Consider the following 25,454-nt stretch of genomic DNA (forward strand, 5'->3'; position numbering starts at 1 on the left):
GACCTAATTATCATTTTTGTGGACATTCCTGCCACCGTTCCCATAACCAATGCCCATCCTGACCCTGGGCCCTCCCGTTATCAAGGCTAGCTGTACTCTGACTTTCCATGACCTCCCCCCTCACCATGAGACCATCCACTACATGCCCATGAGACTAGCACTTCCACCCTACTCGATCTGTACACGCTGCCTCCCAATACTCCGATTGAAACCCTTAGGACCAAACTCTGACTCCTTTAGACCCATCTTTCTACAATGCTCACTGGCCAGAGAGCCCATCCATTGCCCTACAACGGGACCAAGACAAGTATGACATGCTTACCCTTCTAAACATGCCCTGGACAGTCTGGCTTTCTTCCTTGGGCACCTTCCCACCCTTCCTACCCTTCCCCACTGGTTCTCCCTCCGTGTCCACCTTCCGCTCCACCCTTCCCTACTTAGCCTCCCTCAGCTGTCCACCCTCCACTCCATCCTTCTCCGCTGGTCCTGCCTCCCCTGTCCCGCCTTCACACAGCTTGGTCTGCCGGCACCCATTCTCAATCAAGAGGCTGGCATTTCTGAGCGGTCACCAAGAAGATCAAAGAAGCACTTACTTCAAATTCCAGGAAGAAGTCAATCTCGCCAGGTACACACCATTTATATGCAGTCATAAATGTGAACATTCCAATTTCTTGCTGGCAGAAAACTCATTTTGGAGGGGGCACTTAATTCCAGTGAGCCGGCCTTTTAATGAACATGCATATGTATGCAAAAGATCTTCCCAACATTATTCATCGGGAAGCTTGACCCACCTTTAAGATCCCGAGAACTTAATCGCAAAAGTTCAACCCACGGTCTGGAAACTGATTTTTGACCCCCCACCAAATTGAGCTTCCACCCCCACCCCCCCGCCCCACCCTCCCACACCTCCAAGCTCCCCCAACCCCCGCCCCCACCCCACCCTCCCACACCTCCAAGCTCCCCCAACCCCCACCCCACCCTCCCGCACCTCCAAGCTTCCTGCTGTGGGTGGGACTGGAAGATTCTGGCCCCTACATTTGTTCATGATTTTTGTTACTATGTTGGTTCTGACATTTCCAAAATATATGTCCATCTTACATCAAATTAGGTAGGATATATAGAACAGAAACAGGCCATTCAGTCCAACTAGTCCATGCCAGCGTTTATGCTCCACTCAAGCCTCCTCCTATCTTTCTTCATCTAAGTCCATCAACATAACCCTCTTTTGCTGTGTTAGCGAGTTGTACATTCTCAGCACTCTTTGGGTACAGAAGTTTCTCCTGAATTCCTATTGGATTCCTTGGTGACTATCTTCCATTATGTTCTTCCTCAGAAGAGGAAACATTCTCTCTGTATCCACTCTATCAAAACCTTTAATAACTTTAAAGACCTTTATTAGGTCACCCCTCAGCTTTCTTTTTTTAAGAGGAAAGAGACCCAGCCTGTTCATCTTTTCCAAATAAGTATACCTACACATTTCTGCTATCATCCTTGTAAATCTTCTCTGCACCTTCTCAATTACGTCTATATCCTTTTTATATTATGGCAAACAAAACTGCACACAATTCTAGTTACTGTCTAACTGAGTTTCAAAACAGGTTTAACTTCCCTACTTTTCAATTCTATCCCTCTAGAAATAAAGTCCAGTGCTAGATTTGCTTTCTTATGGTCTTGGTAACCTGTGGTGCTTTATAATGATTAGTGTATTTGTACTCTGAGATCACTTTATTCCTCTACCCCAGCTAGACTTGTACCTTCCAAATAATTCTTCCCCCTATTCTTCATACCAAAAGGTACTACTTCACATTTATCTGTGTTGGCTAATTATTTATTATCCTCCTCTAATTTGTTGCAGTCCTCCTCAGTTTTGACTATCCCCTCAACTTGGTGTCACCCGTAGATTTAGAAATTGCTTTGATTCCATATTCCAAATGATTAATGTAAATTATGAACAGCATTGATCCTTGTGGAACACAACTACTCTTTACTGCAACTCTCTGCTTTCCATCTTGAAGCCAGCTAGCAATCTATTCTGCTGCATGTCCCTGACTCCACATTCTCTTACCTTATTCATTAGTGTATAATGGTGCACATGAATTTCATCTACTGAAATACCATTGTCTCCTCTTTCTGTGATCTCCTCAAAATATTCAATAAATTTATCAAACGGGGCTTTCCATTTTGAAGTTCTTGCTGACTATTCATAATTATATTTTTCTTTTCTAGATGTTCTTCTATTCTCTCCTTTAGTAGGGATTCCATTATTTTTCCTACCACCAATATTAAGCTGACTGGTCTATAATTCCCTGGAATGTTCTGTCCCCCTTTTCAAATATAGGGATTATGTTAGCTATCAACCAATCCTCTCACTCTATACCTTTCTCTAACAAATTATTAAATATGTGTAGTAATGCCTCTGCCATAACTTCCCCAGATTCTTCTAATATGTGAGAATGCATTCCATCCACACGAGGGGCTTTGGCCTCTTTGAATTTGATGAGTTTATTCAAAACATTTCCGTTTTTATTTTAAATGCACTTTTCTTATTACTAATCTCATCATTCAATATCATATCTACCTGTTCTAGCTCCCAGGTAAACACCAAAACAAAATAATTAATTAATATTTCTGCCAACTCTCTTTCGTTACCTGAGGTATTGTCCGGTCATTCAATAGACTATTTCCATCACATTTATTCTATTTTTTATTGATGTGCCTGTAAAATATTTTACTATTTTGGTTAATCTTCCTTTATAATTTAACTTCATAGTTCCACCTTGACTTTCTAATTGCTTTTTTTAATTTCTCTCCTATTCTCTTTATATTCTTTCATATCACTCCTCATGCTGCCTATTTATTTAATGTATGCATTTTCCTAATCAATTATTTCTTTATATCCTTACTCATCCATGCAATCTCATTCATGTATAGGTCTCTTTTAGTGGAAGTTATTTTCCTGCACTCACTGTGAACATTGTTTTTCTGTTCCCCATTGTTCTATGTTCTTGTTTGCCAATATTGTTGCCCATTTTATTTTCCCAAGTGCTATTCTCAGCCCCTCAAATACAGCTTTTCTCTAATCTATTAAGCTGTTTTTTGCCATAATTATGTCTTTCTCTATTAACATCTTTTTTACTAATTTGCTTGAGTTTTGTTATGCGGCAAAATGGAGGGTTGATGAGGGTAATTCAGTTGACGTGGTGTACATAGACTTCTGAAAAGCATTTAATAAACTGTCCATAACAGGCTTGGCAGCAAAATTGCAGTCCAGGGAATAAAAGGGACAGTGGGCAGCATGGATATGAAATTGGCTGAGTAACAGGAGTAGTCGTGAACAGCTGTTTTTTGGACTGGAGGAAGGTATATAATAGGGTTTCACAGGGTCAGTGTTAGGATCTCTGCTTTTCTTGATACATATTCATGGGTGCACAGGGCACAATTTCAAAGCTGGTAGAAGGCACAAAATTTTGAAAGTATTATGAAATGTAAGGAAGATACTGATAAACTTCAAAAGGGCAAAGGCTGGTGAAATTGGCAAATAATTGACAGATGACATTTAATGCAAATAAGTGTGAAGCAATTAATTTTGGTAGGAATAATGAGGAGAGGCAATATGAAATAAAGGGTGAAATTCCACAGAGGATGCAGGAGCAGAGGGACCTGGGGGGTATATGTTCACAAATCATTGAAAGTAGCAGGTTGAGAAAGCAGTTAATAAAGCATTTGGGATCCTGGGCTTTATAAATAGAGGTACAGAGTACAAAAGCAAGGAGGTTATGATAAACCTGTTTAAAACATTAGTTGGGACTCAACTGGAATGTCGTATCCTGTTTTGTGTGCACCACACTTTAGAAAGGATGGGAAGTCAATAGAGGGTGCAAGAATAATTCTCGAGAATAGTTCCAGTGATTAGGAACTTCAGCTTCATTGGTAGATTGGAGAAGCTGGGGCTATTCTTTTTGAGACGAGGAGGTTAAGAGGAGATTTAATAGAAATGTTCAAAATCATGATGGCTCCAGACAGAGTAGATAGGGAGAAACTTTTCCCATTGGCAGAAGGATCATGAACTAGAAGGCACCTATTTAAAGTGATTGGCAAAGAAGCAACAGTGATATGTGGAAAATCTTTTATGCAGCGAGTGGTTGGGAATGCACTGCCTAAGAGTGTGGCGGAGGCAGATTTGGCCAGGGCCTTCAAAAGGGAATTTTTGGATAATTATCTGATGAGAAAATCAATGCAGGACTATGGGGAAAAGGCGGGAGGGTGGGACTAGGTGAGCTGCTCTTGCAGAGAGCCAGCATGGACATGACAGGCCAAATGGCCTCCTTCTGTGCTGTAACCATTCTATCATTCTTTGATCTTAAAGTGGATTATATTATGGTCACTACTGCCTAGATGTCCCCCTATTTTTACTTTTCTTATCTGCTGAGGTTCTGCTGTCAGCGGGATGGAGGTTCACCTCCCTGACAGGTGACCACAGAGTTTCTATAGATCTCAGAGCATGGGCTTGCTCTAATCCGGTGGCTGTTAGAGTATGACATCCTCTATAGGGGATCTTTGGCAGCTGTGAGCAAAACAAGAGACAGCAAGGATATTCAACCAATCATTATAAGAATCCTTCCTAAGATAATCAGAGTCTAAACCAGGAGGTATAAGAAGATTTGAATGGGGGAGGGTTTTCCCCTCATCAGGTGGGCACGGCGGGTGGGCCCAGGAACAGCCACATGACGGTCCACTGCCCGCTCTGTCACATGAGCAGGGACATGTTAAAAATGAGTTGTAAAAGGTTTTATATATTTTTTAATCACTATTCAAAACCTCATCCCACCTCTGGATGAGGTTTCGCAAAAAATGCAAAGGCCACTTGGCCTATTTGTCCACCTGCCAGCTGTAAGGTTGGACGGGCAGGGAAATATTCAATTTAATTAATTTATTAATGGGCTTAACAGCCCTCTTAATTGTCGGCGTGTGCGCTGCCGACTCATGCGCACGCCCGCCGACCAAAATATCGTGCAAGTACGTGATGACGTCGGGACGCTCACCCAACATCATCACACACTATTTCATGCTCGTGTGTGTCCAGCACGTGCCTGCATGCAGAGGTGAAAATTCAGCCCCATGGTGTACAGAAAGCAAAATAAAGATTGGGATTAAGGGGGAGAGATAAAATTAAAGTCATTTCAATATGAAACTGCTGCTGCAGTGCACCTTATCTCTTCCACCAACTTCTGGGTTGTGCGTTAAAGTGGTGTATGTGAAGATACTAGCTATCCTTTTACTCTCTTATAACATCAAACTGTTAGTCTCACTTCTTATGACTGCAAAATCTGGTCTGATGTGAAACATCAAACAGAATAATACGCAACCATGATAGTCTTTAAATCAACTCAATGTACGCCTCTCCTAGGAACTTGGGATTGATACAATGGATCAATTTAATTGTCAATATTAGTAAATATTTGCAGTATTCTGTTATTTATGAAGTGCTTAGGATATAAAGTTATTATATTTGCCATTTCTTACTTGTGTTTATTAACTTAGATTTAAACAGAACTTGAGTGAATGAAAACATAAAATAGATGGCACTGAAATAATGTGGAAGTGTCTTCACTTTTGATGCAGTCTTTAAGTTAGTAAATGGTTTTTAACAGGGTCTACAGAATTTAGATTAAATTCAACACTGTAAAAGTGCACAATAAAAACAGGAATGGCACCAAAGTCTATGGTTAGGCATTTTCTCAGAACTGCTGTTGTTCCATTGCCATAACTCATTAGAAATACACTAGAAACCCTGTTCACAGAAGCAAACTAAAATCATTCTGCTGCACTTCCAGTAAGGTTAAGCCAGCAGAGCAGTGGCAGCTCTGGGAAACCTATGGGCTCATGAAACACATAGGCCAGGATTTTGCATTGACTCGGTGGGCTCGACGGGAGTGGGCAAGGGCGATCGGCAAAACGACCACTGCCCGCAATCGGCTCCGCACTGCCATTTTACACGGGCATGCCAATTAAGGCCCACCCAGCGTAATACGCGACTCCGGCATCAGTGAGAAGGGGCGGGCGGGGGCAGGATCTCGATGTCCACCGGGTCCAATGGCGACCCGGCGGCCGATTCAAAGTGGCTGTGGCAGCCATATGGAGGCTGCCATTGACTCGGAAGACCCTTGTTATGGACAACGTCAGTGCTGAATACGGTAGGCGGGAGGGCAGGTTGGCGGGGCAGTTGGCCCCGCATTTTTCCGACGAGTGTCTCGCTGCCTTCCTTGAGGAGGTGGCAGCATGCCAGGTTGTTCTTGTCCCCAGGGATGGGAGGAGGAGGCCCCCCACCTCACTAAACATGCCTGGGAGGAGGTAGCATCCATGGTGAGCTCCCATGATGTAGTGAGGCGCACATGGGTACAGTGCTGTAAGCGTTTCAATGATCTCCTGCGATCGGGAAGGGTGAGTACCATGTTGGCATGGGTCGCTTAGCACAGCAGTTAGGAGCACCCCCAACCCCCACCCCCTGGACCTCAGAGTTCTTAGAGTGTGAGTGGCAAATGTCAATGAGGCAGCAGAAGCTGGAAGTCCAACAGGGAGTCGGGGAGGATCTGGTGGTGATACATGAGGGAATGAGTGCCATGGTCTCCGTGATGGAGGAGTGCCTGCGGAGCACGAGCAATGCAATGACCCTCATGGCTAAGCGCACTGCCTCCTCCACAGAGAGAGTGGCGAATCTCATGAAGCAGCTACTCCAGGACCTGAATCCTGGGGATGCGCTCGGACCTATAAGTCCCCACACCGGTAATGACTTCAGCTGGTCAGTGTCAGTGTGGGAGCTGGATTCGGCAACCAGTATCCCAGCCAGGTGATCATCCATCAATGGTGAGCAAGGAGGTCCAAAGTGGTGCACGAGCTACCTGTCATCTCTACGGGCTCCTCTCAGGGCGCTCCAGATGACGGCAGCAGCTCCTCCGCCCCTCTGCCAGTGACCATAAGATCTGAAGAGGCTGCGGCGACTGGGGAAATGCCAGCTGTGGCACTGCCCGTTCCCTCCCAGTTGGGGCCAGCACAGGCCCAACAGGACAGAAGACGCCAGCCAAGGTCATCGAGGCCAGCAGAACAGCAGAGTGAGCAGGCTGTCTCCAATGCCTGTGCCAGCGATGCGGGGAGCATCTCGACGTAGCACCCGCAAACAAAAACTTAAAGCACATTAAGCACAACACGGGCTTATCACTGGTGATATTTTTTTTCCCCACTTTTACATTAGTTATAAGTAGGTGTGATGGAGAACACCTTTCCATTTAATTTGTTTTATATATGCCAGGCACCACACCGTTAAATGTGTTTCTGCTCAACAAGCCTCTGGGTGCTTCATTAGTTCTGCAGGTGCAGGGTAACCCATGATGTTATGAGTGCCTTGTTTGTCATTGAGCTTTATTGAAATGGCACAAAGTGCATGTTGTTCACCAAGCAAATGTTCCTGTCAGGTATCGAGTATGGAGCCTGCAGCCCTGGCATGTGGTGGTGGTGGTTCTTATTTGGTAGGCTAGTTGAAGGAGCATTGGATCAAAGCCTCCCAGGTGTCCCTGCCTCCCTGGACGATGCCCAGGTCTGTGTCTATCCCCTCAGCATTCTCCTGAGCATACTCATCCTCAGACTCACTACTGGACTCATCGTCTGCTGCCAGAGCAGCTGCATCAACATCTTCTTCCTCCTCTGCATCCCCTGTTTCCAGCACCAGATTGTGGAGAGTGCATCTTGCAACCACTATCAGCGACACATGATCTGGGGGGTATTGCAGTGTGCCCCCTGAACGGTCCAGGCATCGGAAGCGCATCTTGAGAAGACCGATGGTTCTCTCTACTGCCACCCTTGTTGAGGCATGGCTCCTATTGTACCGCTGTGTGGCCTCTATTCTTAGATGGCAGAGAGGCATCATGAGCCATCTTTTGAGGGGATAGCCCTTGTCACCCAGCAGCCATCCATCTAGCCAGGCTGGAGCACTGAAGAGCTCCAGCACCTGGGAGTGTCTGAGGATGTAAGCATCATGGGAACTGCCTGGGTACCTTGCACAGACTTGTAGAATTAGCATCCTGTGATCACACACTATCTGCACGTTCATGGAGTGGAAGCCCTTCCTCTTGACGAAGGCACCGGGCTCACCTACTGGCGCCTTGATGGCCACATGTGTACAGTCTATTGCACCCTGGATGAGGGGGAAGCCAGAAATCACAGCAAAGCCTCTGGCTCGCTATGTCTGGCTGGCCTCGTTCATGTGGTAGTGAATGAAAGTCAATGCACGCCTGAACAGAGCATCTGTTGCCTGCTTGACACAAGTGTGGACAGCTGATTGGGACACTCCACAAAGATCACCCACCCACCCATCCCTGGAAAAGGCCGGAGGTATAGAAGCTAAGGGCTACTGTGACGTTCAGCGCCACTGGCATGGGATGTCCACCCACACAGTTGGAGCTGATCTCAGGGCCAATCCTCTGACAGATGGAGGTCATGCTCTCCCTTGAGAAGCGGAGCCTCCTTCTGCATTGCACCTCATCATATTGAGGTAGCTGCATTGCCACCTGTAAACACTGGCAGCAGGATAGTAGCGTCTTCTTGGGCCCCTTCTGCCTTGGACGTCCTGTTCGCCCTGTGCCCCTTGTGCCTGTGCCTCTCCTCCCACAGGTTGCTCCCCTGGAGGCTGAGTATGGACCCCTGGCCTCCTCCCCCTTCTGGCCCTCTCTTCCTCCTCAGACGAGGTGCCTCCAGCGGAGACCACAATCCCCATTCCCAGGGTAAGGAAAGGCTGTCTGATACCTGGAAGGCCACAAGTGTTATAACTTCTCCAGAGTCCTGAACTGAAGCCTGTTATTTCTGTCAAAGCAGCTCTGAAGCGAAGTGAATTGTCCTGTTCACACAAGCAAGCAGCAGTAAGCTATAAGGTAAGGTACAAACAACTCACATTAGCGAGTCCACTCACCCCTTTTATCCCGCCCTTGAATGGGATTTCTGAAAATGTGGCCTACCCACCTGCCCGTTGCGCCCGTGCAACACCCTGAAAATCACAAGGGCTGCGGAAAATCAAAGACAATTGGTGCCTCAAGAGCCTTAACAGGCCCGTTAATTAATGGCGGGTGTGCCTCTGTCATCATCGCGCGACCGCCTGGCAGAATATCGTGAGGGTGCATGGTGACATGGGGGCGCTCGCCTGACGTCATCGCACGTCATTTCACATTCCGACGTGTCAGGCCCACACCCGCACGCCGAATGTTAAATTCTGCCCATAGCTCATGAGAAAATTTGGGAAAGTACTAAACAAGGAGGATTGAAGGATGAAATACAAAAAAAATATTGTTGCACAAAAAAATATTTTTATATACCAAAGTGTCACAAAGGACTATGGAAATCTACTTTCTTTACAATAATATTGCACATAACATCCAGTCCTGAAGATTAATATGGATCAGAATTTAATGACCTTATTATGATCTTGTTTTATTCAAATGTTGCTCAATCACACATGACCATTGTGGTGGGTTAATAATTTCCAAGAAAGTGTCTGATAAAAATAATACCACAAGTTGCGTACAGTTGAAAGAAAAAATAGCACAACATGTATTCAATATCAGATTCCGATCAATACGAGAAAAAGATTTACTTCTTAAGGAGGCTGCCAAATTATTTTTAAATATACACCTGGACCATTCTATGCGCAAGCAGATATCACTTTTCATGACCAATACATAACTCAGTATGCTGGCTTGATACAGGTTGGCTGGGGAAGTCAACACTCAAAATTATATGGCAGCTGACAAAGTGAGGAGAAATATACGAAAGGATTTTTCAAAAATTTTTGAAAATAGCAAATTGTAAAAGTGACTTATCATTAAACAGTAGAATATAGTCCTGGCTTCACTGACATTAAAATATCAAATTACTACAAGTTTTCAGCTTAATGTGCTTTGACGCAAGAATCTACGAACGCTAAATTTCTTCAAACAACTAGTGAAACAAGTAAGTGGATCAATCCAGGGCTCACCTGTCAGTCAGAGGAGTAATTACCAACCGAGGTGTATTACCAAGGTACTCATATGAATACTGAAACTGAGCATCACAGATATTGACAAAGCAATGTCGTTGAGTATCATCCCATCTGTGTCGCAGTTGCGATAGCCAGGCAAATGCCTGACTATTAGTGACCTAGCAAAAAATTAATATTGAAAAATTATGGATACCATATCAGAACAGTGTATGCCTCTCAATTTCTTTAAAAAAATAACTAATCCCATTTAATATTTTTCTTCATACTTTATCAGATACTTTATAGTTTTGAATAAAAGTAGTTGCAAATGTAAAAGCAAATACACCTGATTTAAAACGTCTATCTTTTGAAAAGACACCATCTTTCATTTCAGAAATGAACAACAGCATGCCACTTCCATCATAAGCTAATGGGCAACTGTTGCACTGATCTTTTCACAGTGACACTTGTTCTTCCACTAATCTTTTTACATTTACTGTTCTGAAGATGTTAACTTTTGTAGTCACCTAGCTCCACAAATACCTTCAAGTACTTTGGTTACTTTGCGCATGCGGCTATTCATTATATGTGACCCTGGACAATGACTGTCAATAGGCCTTTCAGCTCTGAAGGCATCACAACTGCGCCCATCCAGTCCTTAAAATATGCCATACTTAAAACCCTGGATAGCAATAAGAAATGGGAACCATGCAGAGTTCTTTCATCCATCAGCACTGCCACTGTCACACCAATAACACGAAGGTGTGCTGACCTAACAGTTCTACCCTGCTGATTGGGAACAGAATAGAAAATATATGCAAAATAACAGCTCATATTTATTTAGAAGTTAAGGTCAAAAACATTCCAAGGCACTTGATAGAGGTATAAGAGGGGAACAATGAACCAAACAATGAGCTATTAGGAGAAGTAATGATGAAAGAGATGGGTTTTAAAAGAGGTTCTTAAAGGAGAAGTGAAAGACGGAGGCAAAGGGACGAATGGAATTCCATAGTATGGAGGCAAGCTGACTAAAGGCACAGCTGCTAATGCTGGGTTGAAGACAGGGGGATGTATAAAAGTCCAGAGTAAGAGGATCAGGGTGTCTGAGGGAGATTTTTGTAGCTGCAGAATGTTATTGCAACAGGGAGACATGAGGTCAGGAAGAGATTTAAACACTGAGGAGAATTTTAATTTTCAGGCATTTGGAGACTCACAGTTAATAAGGCAGTGAGGACAGGGCTGACGGTGAGTGGGACTTGATGCAGGAAAGGATATGGGCAGCAAAGTTCTGGTGAGCTAAAGTCTACAGATTGGCAGGAGGATATGATGCTGGCCATTGGAATAGACAAGTCTGGAAATGACAGCAGCATGACCAAGTATTTCAGTGGCAGATGGGTTGAGGCATGGGCAGAATTGGAGGATGTCACAAAGATGGGAATCAATGGTCTTTTTGACTGAGATGATGTTGAGTTGGAAGTTAATTATCAGGTTCAAATGGGACACTAAAATTACAAACAAATCTTCTTGTTGAACCAGGGAGTATCCAGGGAGGGGAAAAGAATCAGTAGCAAGGATATAGAATTTGTAAAGGGGGCTGAATGAAATGGTTTAGACGAATAGGATGAGACACTTCAGTTATGTGGAAAGATTGGAGAAGTTGGGACTGTTTTCCTTGGAGAGGAGAAGGCTGGGAGGAGACTTGATAGAAGTTTTCAAAATAATGAAGGGCCTTGACAAAGTAGATAGGGAGGTTCCTGCTTGTAAACGGACCGAGAACCAGAGGGCACAGTTTTAAAGTGTTTTACAAAAGAAGCAAATGCGAGATGAGAAAAAACCTTTTCACACATTGGAATGCACTGCCTGGAAGAGGGCTTTGGATGATTATTTAAATAGAAACAATGTGCAGGGTTACGGCGAAAAGCCAGGAGATTGGCAATAACCTAAATTGCTCAGAGAGCCAGTGCAGACATGATGGGCCAAATGGCCTCTTTCCACACGATAACAATTCTGTGACTCTGTGCAGATGGTGGCTTTGCTCCTTCCAATATTTAGCTGAAGGAAATTACAGCTGGTTCAAGATTGGGTTTCAGAGAAACAGACAGGTCTCAGAAGCAAGACATCATGTGGATGAGAGAGCAGACAGAAAAATCAGAGGCAAGTACAGATTTTGGGTCTGTTTAACCTTGAACAAATGTTACTTTCCTGGGATCACCCTCTCCAATTTTGTTTTTTCTGCGCTATCAAGCCAACTGTGTAGATTGCAGTCTGGTTGATGGTTGATTGGTATACTGTGCTCTCAAATGCATCAACTGGCTGCAACACTTTGGCTGATTTTACTAGCTATGGGCATGGGAAAAATTAAATTGTATAGTTTAAAATGGAAAGTTAAAATCAAGTTTATTTTTAAACCTTTGAATAAGGGGATGGTCTAGCATGTTGTTTTCAAGGAGTCTCAAAATTACATACCTTGTACAGAGAAACTTCTGGAAGAATGAACATTTTAAAATTGAAGAAATAATTTGCATTCATAAAGTTCCTTTCATGATTTCAGGATGTCCCTGAGTATTTCATAGCCAAAGTGGAGTCACTGTTGCGATGCAGGAAAATGTGGTAGTCAATATGATCATGGTAATAGCAATGTAATAATCTGTTTTTCAGTGATGGTGGCAGAGAAAGATAAATGTTGATCAGAACGCCAAGAGAACTTCCCTGCTCCTTGTCATATAGTTTTACATCTACCTGAGGGACTCTGTTTACCAGCCCCATTGTGCAGCACTCCTTCAGTACTGGTATGGGATGTCAGCTTAGATTATGTGTTTAACACTCTGGAGTCGTGTTTGAACCCACAACCTTTGGACTCAGGCAAAAATTGTCACACTAAGCCAAGGTTGACATGCAAAAATATCATTGTACAAGAGCCTCTTTGTCACTTTGGGAAACAGAGTTTAAATTTACCTATTCAATGGCATCCATTATTTGACCATAAAATTATTGGTAAAGTTACATTATTGGTTATTTTACAGCAGCCGGAATTTTCCAGCCTCTGTTGGTGTCAGGCATCATGGTGGGTGGGCGGGGGGGAGACAATATGGTGAAAAGCCCAAAAATCAGTTTTACACCACCGTGAAACCAGTTTGCAATTGTCCGCTCCACCTGTCAATGGCGGGCCACGTTTCCCACTGCTGGACATCAGGAACATCATTTTAATACATTTGCATTTAATTATAAGCCCTGCTCACTGGAATCATGCCCCCATATCAAATTAACCTTCCAGAGTGGGGTAATTTTAGAACGGCATGCTTCACATCTGCCTTTAAAAGGTGTTCACCTGGTGACCTGAACTTCAAGATAAACTCGGAGGTGACTGCACACAACCTTGTGCAGTGCTTACAAGCATTGCCCGTAGAACATCAAGGATGAGGCGCTGCGCACTCACGGGAGGCACAGGCAAGTCACTTTTTCCCTGGCTGGCTTTCAGTGCGGTGCCAGGGCAAAGGCTCAAGTGCGGATCAGACCAGGGGAGTGAGGCAGGTGTGGGGGCAAGATAGCACAGACAGACTGAAGGAAGGACTCAAACACATGCTGGGGCTGGGGAGAGGGGGATGAAGGTAGCAGCCGCGCACTTGGAAAAGGTTGTCAAAAGTGAGTATTCTTCTGCAGCTGAGGCCATTCAGCTGCAACTCCATTGACATGCTTGGAGTCAGGCCTCTGAAGATTTCCTGCCGACTCAAGCAACGCAAAAGCCTGGAAGTGCCACCAAATGCTCAAGAACATTCCATCCCTCAGGCACAGACTGCAAATTAATGTGCGTTTTAGGGGACAGCAGAGCAATTGGCCGACTGGGCAAGTTGTGCTGGGCAATCACTGGTGGAGGCACTCACAGCCCCTTGCAATGTCTTTATTAAGATTTGGACTAATATCCATCATGGTTCAAGCTAACAGTGCAGCCTTGCAGCACAGGCTAGGAGAATGCCTGTGCCTGAGCTGACAGCTCTCAGCTCAAGTATAGGTATTTTCCTAACCTGCGCTGCAAGGCTGCATGTCTAAGGAACTGGTTGGTCACATATGCCACCTGCTGCAGGATTTGGTGCCACAGGGACATGGAGGGCATCCACTGCCAGTGGCCGTGAAAGTGACTGCAGTGTTCAATTTTTAAGCCAGTGGCTCCTTCCAGGGCTACACAGGTGACCTGTGCAAGATCTCGCAAGCCTCCACACCCAAGTGTATCCAGTAGGTCACGGACACCATCTTTGCGAAGGTACAGAACTTTGTACGTTTCACCTGGGATCAGGAAAGCCAGGAAGCAAGAGCACTGGGATTTGCGCAGATCTCTGGTTTTCCACAGATGCAGGGTACCATCGACTGCACTCATGTGGCACTTAGATCTCCATGGCAACAAGCAGTCAACCAAGTCAACTGCAAGGGCTTCTACTTGCTGAATGTTCAGCTGGTCTGCGACCACCACAAGCACACCCTGCAGGTCTGCTCACAATTCCCAGGGACCGTCCACGACTCCTACATCCTTAACAGGTCTCAGATCCCTAACATCTTCCAGGGTCCACAGAAGCTTCAGGGTTGGCTCCTCAGGAACAAGGGCTACCCACAGAGGATGTGGCCGATGACACCTGTGCGGCAGCCTCATACAGCACCAGAGAGATGGTGTAACAAGGCTCATGCTGCAACCCGGACTTAGGTGGAACAAACTATAGGCATTTCTAAAACGAGGTTCTGGTGCCTCAACAGGTTCTGTGGAGCACTGCAATACAGTCCCCAGAGGATGTTGCACATCATTGTCGCTTGCTGCATGCTCCACAACCTGGTGCTGCAACAGGGGGAGGACCTGGCTGAGGAGCAGCTACATGTATCCTTTGATGAGGAAGATGTCAATGGGGATGATGATGATGAGGTCCTTGAAGGTGAGGATGCCGGCAATGAGGCAATCACACTCAGGAGGCCCTCAGAGCCACAAGATCTGCGGAGAATGATGATGAGATGCAGTGAGGACCATCCTGACATCCTCACCTTGCATCTGTAAACATTTGACTCCTGTGTGGCTGATGGCAGTGCACATACCTTCAGTTCTTATGCTCCTGTCATGAAGACTCAGTGGAGGCCCTAATAATTGCTAGATTCCAGGGGGATGATGACGACATGCAGTCTTCACATTGCCTCTGGGAGTGTCTGACTCCTGTCTGGCTGAAGGCAGCTCGCTTGCACTCTCTGATCAGGGTCATATCATGGAGACACAGCCATGAAACTTGAAATGCACCTGGTCCCTTGTCAGCCTTCAGCACCTGACCCCTTCAGGACCACACCATCACTGGTCACAGATGCTGAAGAGATGGGGGCCAGCCCCACCTCAAAAGTGCTGAGAGCACAGAGAGAATGAGGGAACTCTGTGACACCTGCCCATGACATCCTGGCAGAAATGACAAGCACCATCGAGGTGCAAGCATCACTGATGTGTCCAGTGAGTGTGAAGCTGGATCATCACTTCTCTCTGAAGATTACACACTGCACAGGGAAGAGGCCCTGGACTGAGACACCTACCTTTATCTTGTGCAGAAACCAAGGTTTCACATCCAAGTGACACAAACACTGCTCATCAGAACAAGGAGCCATAGGCAATGAGAAATTCTTAGGAGTTTATTTACAATAGTGAACATTATGTACAAGTGATTAACGCCCATGCCCAGGCTGTGCAACTACATCTTCTCACCCTGTGCAGAGAGGGGCCAGGAGGGAGGAAGACCTCCTTGTGAATCTGCTCTTGGGCTTGGCCAAATTGGCCATTAACAGATCCAGGCAGCGGGTGATCAAGGGGGTCATCCGACCCAACTGTCTGCCCCTCTTCCACAGCTATGCTCGCAGCCGGGTGTCCCTGGAGAGGGAGCATACAGAGTCTGCTGGCACTGTCAAGGCCTTCCATGCCCGGTGGACACCACGGGGACTGGGGTGTTTTATCGACCTGTTAATCACATTTTGGTTTGATGTTTGTAAGTTTTCTTTAAACTTTGTCTTTGGTTTTAGAGCTGACCTAATTTAGGGGCTGTGTTTACTTTATCCCTCATTTTGTTAATTTAGTTTAATTGTTTGACTCCAAAAGAGTTACACCTCCTCATGAACCTGCTCCTGGGCCTGGCCAAGTTGGCCATTAACAGGTCCAGGCAGCGGGTGATCGAGGGGGTCGTCCCACCTGACTGTTTGCCCCTCTTCTGCGGCTACATTCACGGCTGGGTATCGCTGTAGAGGGAACACGTGGGGTCTGCCGGCACCCTGAAGGCCTTCTGTGCCCGGTGCGGTGTTTTATTGACCCACTTAATCACATTTTAATTTAAGGCTGATAAGTTTCTTTTGCATTTTGTCTTTTGTTTTTACAGTTTCCCTTTAAGGGGATGACTTCTAATTTGTCCCTGATTTTGTTAATTTAGTTTATTTGTTTTGACTCAAAAGAGTTACATCTTCTTTATCTTCCTAGCCCTGCCATTATGTCTTCGTGCTCCCCTGACATTCACAGCAGAGGTGGAGGCAGCCTGCTGACTACTACGTCCTGTCTATGGTGACATTGACAAGCATCCTCTGGAGGGCTGAGACCTGAAGGGCCCTGGCCTGCTTTTGGGCTCCTGCTGTGTGGCAGTGGCACCCTCCTCAGCCTGTGGAGCTGGGGTCACGAGAAGAGGGAATACAGATGGGCTGGGCACATCCAGAATCACCTGGGTGGATGGCCCCAGGGTGTGTACTTGCTGATCCTCCTCCCTATGGGTGCCTGAGTGGTCCCTGGCTGACTTCTAGGGGAGAAGGGAAAGCTGGAGTGAGATCAAGCTGCCCCACACCCTTCTCATGTTGACACTGTTGGAGGCCAACTATGGAATCAGAGATGGAGTTCAGCCTGTGCAGCAGCGCAGGAGTGACGTCCTGGACCAAGGTCTCCAAGGTGGCCGCCATCCTATCAGCATTGAACTTGGAACATTGGCATGCCAGGACTATCACCTCAGACTGAAGGAAGACGGACTCCTCCATCGTGCCTCGCAATTTATGTGCAGTGGACATCCCTTCCTGATGTTCCTGAGCTTGTCTTTGCAGATCCAGAAACTGAGGTATGACCGAGTCCAGAGGCTCCTCATCTGAGTTGGACTCAGCAAATTTCTGGTTTCCAGTAGTCCTCCAAGTGCCAGAAATCTGGGGAGTCCCTGTGCCACCTGCTATGGATCAGACAGTGCAATTGCTCATCAGATTGTGATCCTGAGGCTATTCTGGAACCAGGTCCCATTGAAGTGCGTGCCTCTGTGCTGGTGGAGGGCGTGGGTGAGCGCTGGGATGGGTCTTCAGGGAGGGTTTCAGTGGTTTCCTCTCCTGAGCTTCCCTCGGGGCTTGATTGGAGGCCCTGGGTTGTGAACTCTCTTGGTTGTTTCCCGGATGTGCCTGCGAAAGCAAGGAGAGATAATTAGTGCATGGCAGTGGCCTGTGAAACAGGACACATCACTCACAGCACGGTTGTCTGATTGTCTGATGGATGTTGCACTGCTGGACCCTCACTTGGCAGAGCACCGCTGACCTCACCATCAGCACAGGAACAGCCCCGATCATCATCAATGACTGTTTTCAAAGGCCGTGAAGATCTTAATTCCAGGCATTCCTCCACCGGTCTGCAACCTCTCCATTTTGTCCAGCTTGTCCTGCATGAATAGAGATGGAGAGAGTGTAAGCAGGACGCCTGCCAGGCCAGATGAGAAGGATGCCTAGCATGTGTGGGTGCTGAATGGTGCCATCTTTGGGGTGAGGACACGATCCACAGAGCAGATGAAGATGTGTGTGAGAGAGTGAATGGTGATGTCTCTTTGAACTGGCACTTCCTGTGGATGTGTGATGGGTTTGTGAGTGTGTGAGTTGAGAGTGATGAGAAGAGTGACTTACTCTGGAGGAATGGAGATCATTCATCCTCTTTTGGCACTGGGTGGCTGTCCTCTTTTGCAGGGCGTTTGTACTGACCATTGCTGCCACCACCTCCCATGCTGGATGGTGACTTTTCTCGCTGGTCTTCACCCAGAGTTGGGTAGAGGACTTCATGCCAAGCCTCCACTGTGCCAGTAGGCACTCAAGGGAGGTGTCACTAAATTTGGGGGCAGCATATTCCCTCCGTTTGGCAGCCATGGCTTCCCAGCAGCTTCTGACGGCTTTGAGAGTGCTAGCTCTGTGCAGGGGCGCCCTTTAAATATGGTGCCAGATTACTGAAGGCTTGCAGTGACGGCGGAGGGATGGGGGGGTGGGGAGGGGGGTAATGAATCAAAGGCCACCCCGACAGTGATCCGGTGTATTTCCCGTTAGTGCATTATTAATGAGGTGGAACACGCCAGGAATGGGGCGATATGGCGCAAAAGCCTGCCACAATGGCCAGCGGGTAAAATGTCCTTTTTAACCACCCGCTACTGCACTCTGTGCAAATCTGGGACAATTCTGCCCAATGTCTATGAAATTGTGTAGTAAAAAATACAGCAAAGTATACAGTGGTAACAGTTCAGCGGCAACAGAGTGCATACACAATTCATGACAGATCTCAAGGAGAGTAAGCAATTTTTCTTTTGTAACTTCATCATTTTAATTTTTTGCATTTTCAAATCATTTTTTGTCCCTGCAAAATGCAATAGTGCTGAATACAATAGCATCACTTTCATCCCTGCAACAACACATGGGATGAAGTCAATTTAAGAATTTGGAAAAAAAATTGACTGTCATGTAATTCAAGACGAGCCATTTGGGAGGTTAAAGTTAATGACCTGAATTTTCATCCTCAAGGCAGAAAGAGGATGCTGGGAAAATTCCCGCTCGATCCCCTCATCTTGGGAGAAAGTGCCTGCAAGGGTGGGATCTTCATTGCCAGGAGGCGGGTGCAGGCTGGAATCGGGCCAGCTGACCAGAGAAAAAGTTCAGAGGCAACCACAGTGGCTGCTGGATGCAAAGGTGGGCTGTTTAAAAGGCTTACCTCGGTGCACAATGACCCTCCAGCCCTCATCCCCCCACACCACTTCACCCTCCAAATCCTCCCAATGCACCATCCATGCCCCCCACTGACTTCAATAGTCCCCCATGCCTCCCTGGCAAGCTCTGCCTTTCCAGCTACTCCTATGCTCCTCATGCCCCCCATGGCACCCACCCCCTTGGTCCCTCATGCCCCTTATGCGAAGCTCTGGCACTTCCATGTCCATTGACCCATTATACACTGTCTAGATCTGAGTGTCATAGTAGGATGTAAAAAAAAAATTCAAAATAGCAATTCACTCATAACTTTCTACTGTGTTGAAAAACAAGTAATTTCACTACAAGCTAATAAAAACGTAAGTCATCCAGACCCTTTAAAGTTTCATTAACAAGAACCACAAACCCTTGAAACCATTTAACGTTGTGTAAACAATCATTGTGAAATTGGCAGCAGAGATTAGAGAGCCTGAGCTGTGAATCAAACAATATTTTCTGTGGGGAGCAATTGTTTCAACAACTTACTGGTTGCCTGGGCTCCCTCATTATGTATGCTTGACTAAGAGTCCAGACTCCTCCTTGGCATGGGGGCATGAAGGCCCATGGGGAGTGGGTGGAAGGGCAGAGTTTGGCACAGGGGGCCTGAGGAGGACCTGTTGAATTATCTTTTATGACTCCTGAGGAGCCATGAACCACATGCTTTAAAAAACCTGACCCAATTCCATGAAAATTGCAGAGGAGTGGGTGGTGCCTACCTCTGTGATGAAGCTGGCCAGGTCGGGAGTGCTGGATGTAGACTTTTGACAGGAACCAGCCCACACCCTTTAAAGGCACCCCCGAAAACTAGACAGCCTGGGAATGGGTTTGGGAATCCCGGAAACGGGACTCACCCGCCATATTTAATAGGGCCCTCCCCGAGTCATCCCGATTCAGTGAAAGTCCAGACCAATATGTCACATCTTGACGTCTTAAAAATATCTTATAAAATTAAGATGACAGGGTATAGAAATATAGGGCTCAAAACAGCAATTTTATTTGCTTTTCATTCCCCCTGGCCACATTGCTGAAGCTTTTACATTTTTTCTGAAAAGTCATTATTTTCTGCAGTGATCACTTGCAGGTAAAACATATTCTCAAAATAACACAACAGTCTCAAATGATTTCAGGATTCTGTCCTTCACATTGGTATAATATGCACTCTGCCTGACTTCAACAGTGAATGGGTCTGGCTTTTGAAAGCAATCGCATTGACCTGACAAAAATATATCATGAAACTAGATATATGGTAGAAGTAATGTATAATTAAAAGAAACAGAAAAATGTATTTTTTTTACAGCTCCATCTAATTCATATACATTCGGCACCGAACATCTTAATCTACCATCTGTTATTCTGTTGCTCCGTACATGACAGAATTATTAATGGATTGAATGCAATTAAAATGGGCTTCATGTATTCAACAACAGAACGGATTTTCTTCAAGATCATTTTAAAACACTTTAGCATAAATGCAGTGGTTAGAGAGATTGAAGATTCAATGTATTTTATTTAAATTTCGAGAGCATGCAACATCTAAATGAGTACTGAGTGGTGATGTGCAGTGTTGGAAGCAGTTGTGTGACACTTGTGTAAGCTCTGACTGCAAAGATAAAAATAAAAAAGGACATGTATTAAAACTGCATTCACTCTGAAAACAATGTAGTCAAAATTATGAGGAATTTACACTAAATACCACAAAGTCAATCTTGTTACTTTAGCTAGTAAATGTAATTATGTAGCATATCAATGGATAAGACCCAACTGACTGAATCAAAACATTGTCATTTCTTTCCAGAAGCAACTGAGCAGCCCCTTTACAAGGAAATTATGTTTATTTTATGCCTTTAAGAATGCATTAGGGTAATTGCTACAACAAATTACCTTCTGTGCTATGAGCTTTGCTACAACATCTCTGGCATGTACATCAATTGTACAGATTGTCATAATCTTCTGACGATCACCATGGGTGAGCTCCCCTAGTAGCATGTTTATAAGAGCATTTAGCTGAGCAATCTGCAATAAAAATAATTATATCTGACTACTCAAAAAGATAGGGTACAGTACACTACATGTCATACATTGATTATTTATTCCAGAAAGTGCTATACTTGCAAGACATCGCCCGTTTATGTATTAGCCAAAATATAGGCTGGGATTTTCCATTCCAGGCCTAAGTCCGGTGGTGGGGACAGGAACTGGGAGTGTTTCCCACCATGGAGCCTGATGGGGGTTTGCGCCGAATTGCACCATGTTGGGCACATTTATTATGCAGTCGGGGATTTCCTGAAGTGTTGCGCAGCGGGGCAGGCTGGATGATGCGCACCACCATCATATCTGGGTGCCATATTTAAAAGGCATCTTTGTCATGTTACCGTGGAAGGAGGAGACGACCTGGCAATCCCAGAGAGTTCTGGCTCCCAGGTTCAGCGACGCTTCCCTCGATGTGCTGCTCAATGCAGTGGAAGCCAGTAGGGGCACCCTGTGCCATGAGGATGGAAGGACGAGGCTGAGTCATGTGACGAACCCTGCAAAGGAGGAAGCCGCCAGGGTGGCGAATGACCACAGCCTCCACTGGAGAACTGTCCTCATCCGTGCTGCCAAGGTAAGTGAACATTCACTCTCACTCACTTCACTGAACGGTAGTGGAGACATAAACCTCAATGGCAAGGACACCATCTGTGTGGCCCCCATGCATAAAAGAGCTATTCAACATGATAAGGTGATGCCTCATAGTTCCCCTACTGCAGTCCATCTAGTTTGCAGGTGGAGAGGCCACTGTGGGTCCCTGACCCTTCCACACAGCAAGCTCAGTTGCTGATTGGGATGGTGGGGGTGGGGGGGGGGGGGGGGTGGGGGGGGGGGAGGGGGGGGGCTGCCGCCGGTAGGGATGGTAGGTGTTGAGGGCACCAGCAATGACATGCCCCTGTGAGCCTTATCCTTCTATCTACGTGGGCTCATTGCTTTAGAGGGTGCTGGCCCAGAACCGTTGTGGACAATCTGCAGTGCATCAGTCACATGGCTCACAATCCAGTGGGTTATTTATGAGAGTGGAACCATGAGAAAGATACCTGAAAACCAATTTCTCTCAATCCCACCTTCCCTCTTTACGCAGGAAAAGTTACAGCACAACAGGAGGGAGAGAGAGAAGATGGGTGGGGACACAGCTAAATTGAGGAACCTCACAGGGCCTGAGGAACGGGCAGCCAAGCTGGCAGGGGTGGAACCAGGCCAGACCTGTGCAGATGGCAAGGTTGATGGGCAGCCTCCATCCAATAAGCATCCATGCACAATGTAGGCCATAGAAACCATGTTGGAGGCAGTCACTCTCTCACTTATGTACCAGCAGGAAGGGGGAAGGCCAGAAGAAGCAACCTTGTCCAGCAGTACCTCCAGCCAACAGAGAACTGAGGATATTGTGGAGAGGGAAGAAAGTGCATCGGTAGAGCCATCACAGCAGTCACTTGCATCCTCCACCAGCCCAGAGGCACACACCTTGAGGCATGGACACCTGCCTGCAGCAGGAGGATGAAGGGTCAACCAAGATCACAAGTACTCGGAGGAATGCTAGGGAAGAGGCATCTGCAACATCTGAGTCAGATGATGAGCCTCTGAGGTTGGCCCTGCCCATAATGCTGGATATGCTGTGAGAGGCGGGGGAACATCAGGCAGAGGTGTCGGAGGCCCTCACAGAGTGGCACATGAGGCGGAGGAGTCCGTTCGCCTGCCCACTAATGAAATGGTTCCGACATGTGCGCGAAACCCCTTGCATGTGACCCCTTCAGCTTCATCCTCTATGACCACAAAAGGAGCAGGTGTCCCACAGCAGGACAGCCAGAGTAAGCCATGGCCCCTCAGGCCTCAAGTCTCCAGAGGACACCCGCCAAGGTCACACAAGACAACAGGGCACACTGGTCAGCAGGCTGCCTCCACCCCTGCTGCAAATGTGGGGAGAGCACCTAGAAGAAGTGGTAGGGAATGAGAGATTAAGAAATTATGATTCCACATGTGGCTGCATGATCACTATAACTGTTAGCATTCTTACACTTATGTAAATACACTTGAACTTTGATTAGATATGATGTGGTTTAATTGTGATCTGTAGTCATTAAGACCGTGTTTCCCACCACCACCACCCCACCCCACCCACCCCCCACCCCCCCGCCCCCGCCATTTTCAAAGGGACACCCCGAGCTGGGTCTATGCTAACTCGAATCAAGCATGTGCAGGGAGGCAAGGATCTTTGCAAGGAAACTTGTGAGCCATGTGGAAGAAGTCTCCCACACATACTGAGCCTTTGCCCTTCATGCATTCATCTGTTGAAATGACTTCGCATTGTCACTGTCCACCAGTACCTCATGCAGCCAACCACCTGCAGTGCATCCGGGAGTCTCCGGCAGCACAAAGATCCACATCCGGGAGGCTCCTACAGCACAAAGATCCACATCCGGGAGGCTCCTACAGCACAAAGATCCACATCCAGGAGGTTCCTACAGCACAAAGATCCACATCCGGGAGGCTCCTATAGCACAAAGATCCACATCCGGGAGGTTCCACCCACCCACTGCTGCATGTGGTGCCCCAGGGCTCACTGTCACTGGAGGCCTCTATCTTCCATTCTCCACAAGCTGGCAGCTGGCCCAGGCCTTTCTCTGTGAGCCTCGACATATCCATGCCACGTTGGTCTAGACATGTTCCAGACCAGTGTGATATCCCACTGGTGGCACAGATAATTGGACAAGGGGGGACAATTCGGTTGGGCTTCATCTGCATCACATTCAATGGATGCAAAATGGCTTCACGCTGGCCTCTGACAGGAATGGCTACCCACCATGACAGGCAGGAGCGCACATTCTCGCCACCATTTCACGCCAGCGGCAAACCAATTTTTCAGCTCCTGCCACATTGTGTCCCCCCTCCCAGGACTGCCCACTCGCCTGCCACTGTTGGGACTGGAAAATCCCAGCCATAGAACATCTGAAGCAAAATTAATGGATAGTGAGGGATGCAAATTAGTTCAATTTTATAAACTCAGTCTGATATTTTGCACGTTAAGGAGATTATTTCCGGAACATCACAGAAGAATAAAAGATAAATTAAATTGTTTTACAGCTTGTCATGCAATCTCAAAGATTAGCAATCTAAAAATAATGACTGCAAATGTTGATCATTGGTCAGCTTGTAATAATGAGAAAAGGGAAGTAGAAGCCCACAGTGTAACAAAAAAAGGCAATCAGTAAAAATGTCCAACATAACTGCCAGAGATTTCTTCAGATTCTCCTGATTAGCCGCCATAGCTTTGGCAGATGATCGATGGAAACCCCAGCTGAACAGGCTCATCAGTAAGGTTACGCTGGGCAGTTGGGACAACCTCTGAGAAAATTCCCAGTGCTTTACTACAATTTCTCTAAGCTGTACAATGTACAGATAAAAGTAGAATTAAATCAGTATGGTCACTGTAATTTAAATGTTACAATTCAAGGTACTGGTCTTAACAGATTTAATCAGGAAAATTCTGTTCAAAGGCAACTAACTTGTTTTTTGTTGTAATCTTTTAAAGCAGTTTCAAAGCCTTCCTCAAGACGCTCAAAAGCAATTCCAACATCTGTGGTCCACCAAATGCGAGTGCCAGTCAAAGCCACTTGTGCCGGGTAGTCAAACAACCACTGATCTCTCAGTTTCTCTTCATATGCTGCTACTGCTTCCATGATTTCTTGCTGCATTGTGGTTCGCATTGTCTCCTCCAGATCATGCAGCCAACACTCAGCCTCAAAACGAAGCAAAATACATCTTTGTTAGGAACTTAACTTTTATCTTTTCTATACAAAGCCCTGATTAGACCATGTCTGAAGTGGCATGTTCTGGGCACCACACCTGAGAAAGGGTATTTTGGCCTTGTAAGTGCAGTGTTGATTTACCAGAAAGAAACCTGCACTGAAAAGGTTTAATAAATTATGAGGTGAGATTGCACAATGGGGTTGTATTCTGTTGATTTTAGAACGTTAAAGAGGGATTTAATTGAAATTTAAAAAATATTGTGCATAACTGATAAAGTAAGACAGAGGGAAACTATTTCCACTAGTCAGGGAATCTAGGACCAGGGGACACGGCCTCAAAGTTAAGAGCCTGGTCTTTCAGGGGAAAAGTGTGGAAACACACAAAGGGTGGTAGAAGTTTGGAAATCTCCCCTGCAAATAGCAGTTGATGTTGGGTCAAGTGGTAATTTTAAATCTGAGATTCATTGATTTCTGTTAAAGATATTAAGAAATTATGGGACCAAAGCAATTATGTGGAGCTTGGTCAAGGGTGAGCCATGATCTCAATGAACAGCAATGTAAGAGGCTTAAGGGACTAAATGGTCTATTCCTTTACCAACGTTTCTATGTTTACCATAACTTGCTGTCTTTTGCACTCTATGTCTCTATTTATAAAGCCCAGGAATCTT

General features: G+C 46.0%; 1 protein-coding gene across 1 annotated transcript in view; it reads right to left on the minus strand.

Moving 5' to 3' along the window:
* dnah9l (dynein, axonemal, heavy polypeptide 9 like) overlaps positions 1 to 25,454 on the minus strand; it is a 393,205-nt gene that overhangs the window by 328,519 nt on the left and 39,232 nt on the right. The window contains exons 10-12 of the mRNA XM_041200867.1: positions 24,544 to 24,777; positions 20,894 to 21,025; positions 10,019 to 10,179 (exon numbers count right to left, since the gene is read on the minus strand). Of these exons, the coding sequence (XP_041056801.1) occupies positions 10,019 to 10,179; positions 20,894 to 21,025; positions 24,544 to 24,777 (527 nt within the window). The remainder of the gene's footprint in view (positions 1 to 10,018; positions 10,180 to 20,893; positions 21,026 to 24,543; positions 24,778 to 25,454) is intronic.

This window comes from Carcharodon carcharias, chromosome 12, assembly GCF_017639515.1.
Source record: "Carcharodon carcharias isolate sCarCar2 chromosome 12, sCarCar2.pri, whole genome shotgun sequence".
NCBI lineage: Eukaryota > Metazoa > Chordata > Chondrichthyes > Lamniformes > Lamnidae > Carcharodon > Carcharodon carcharias.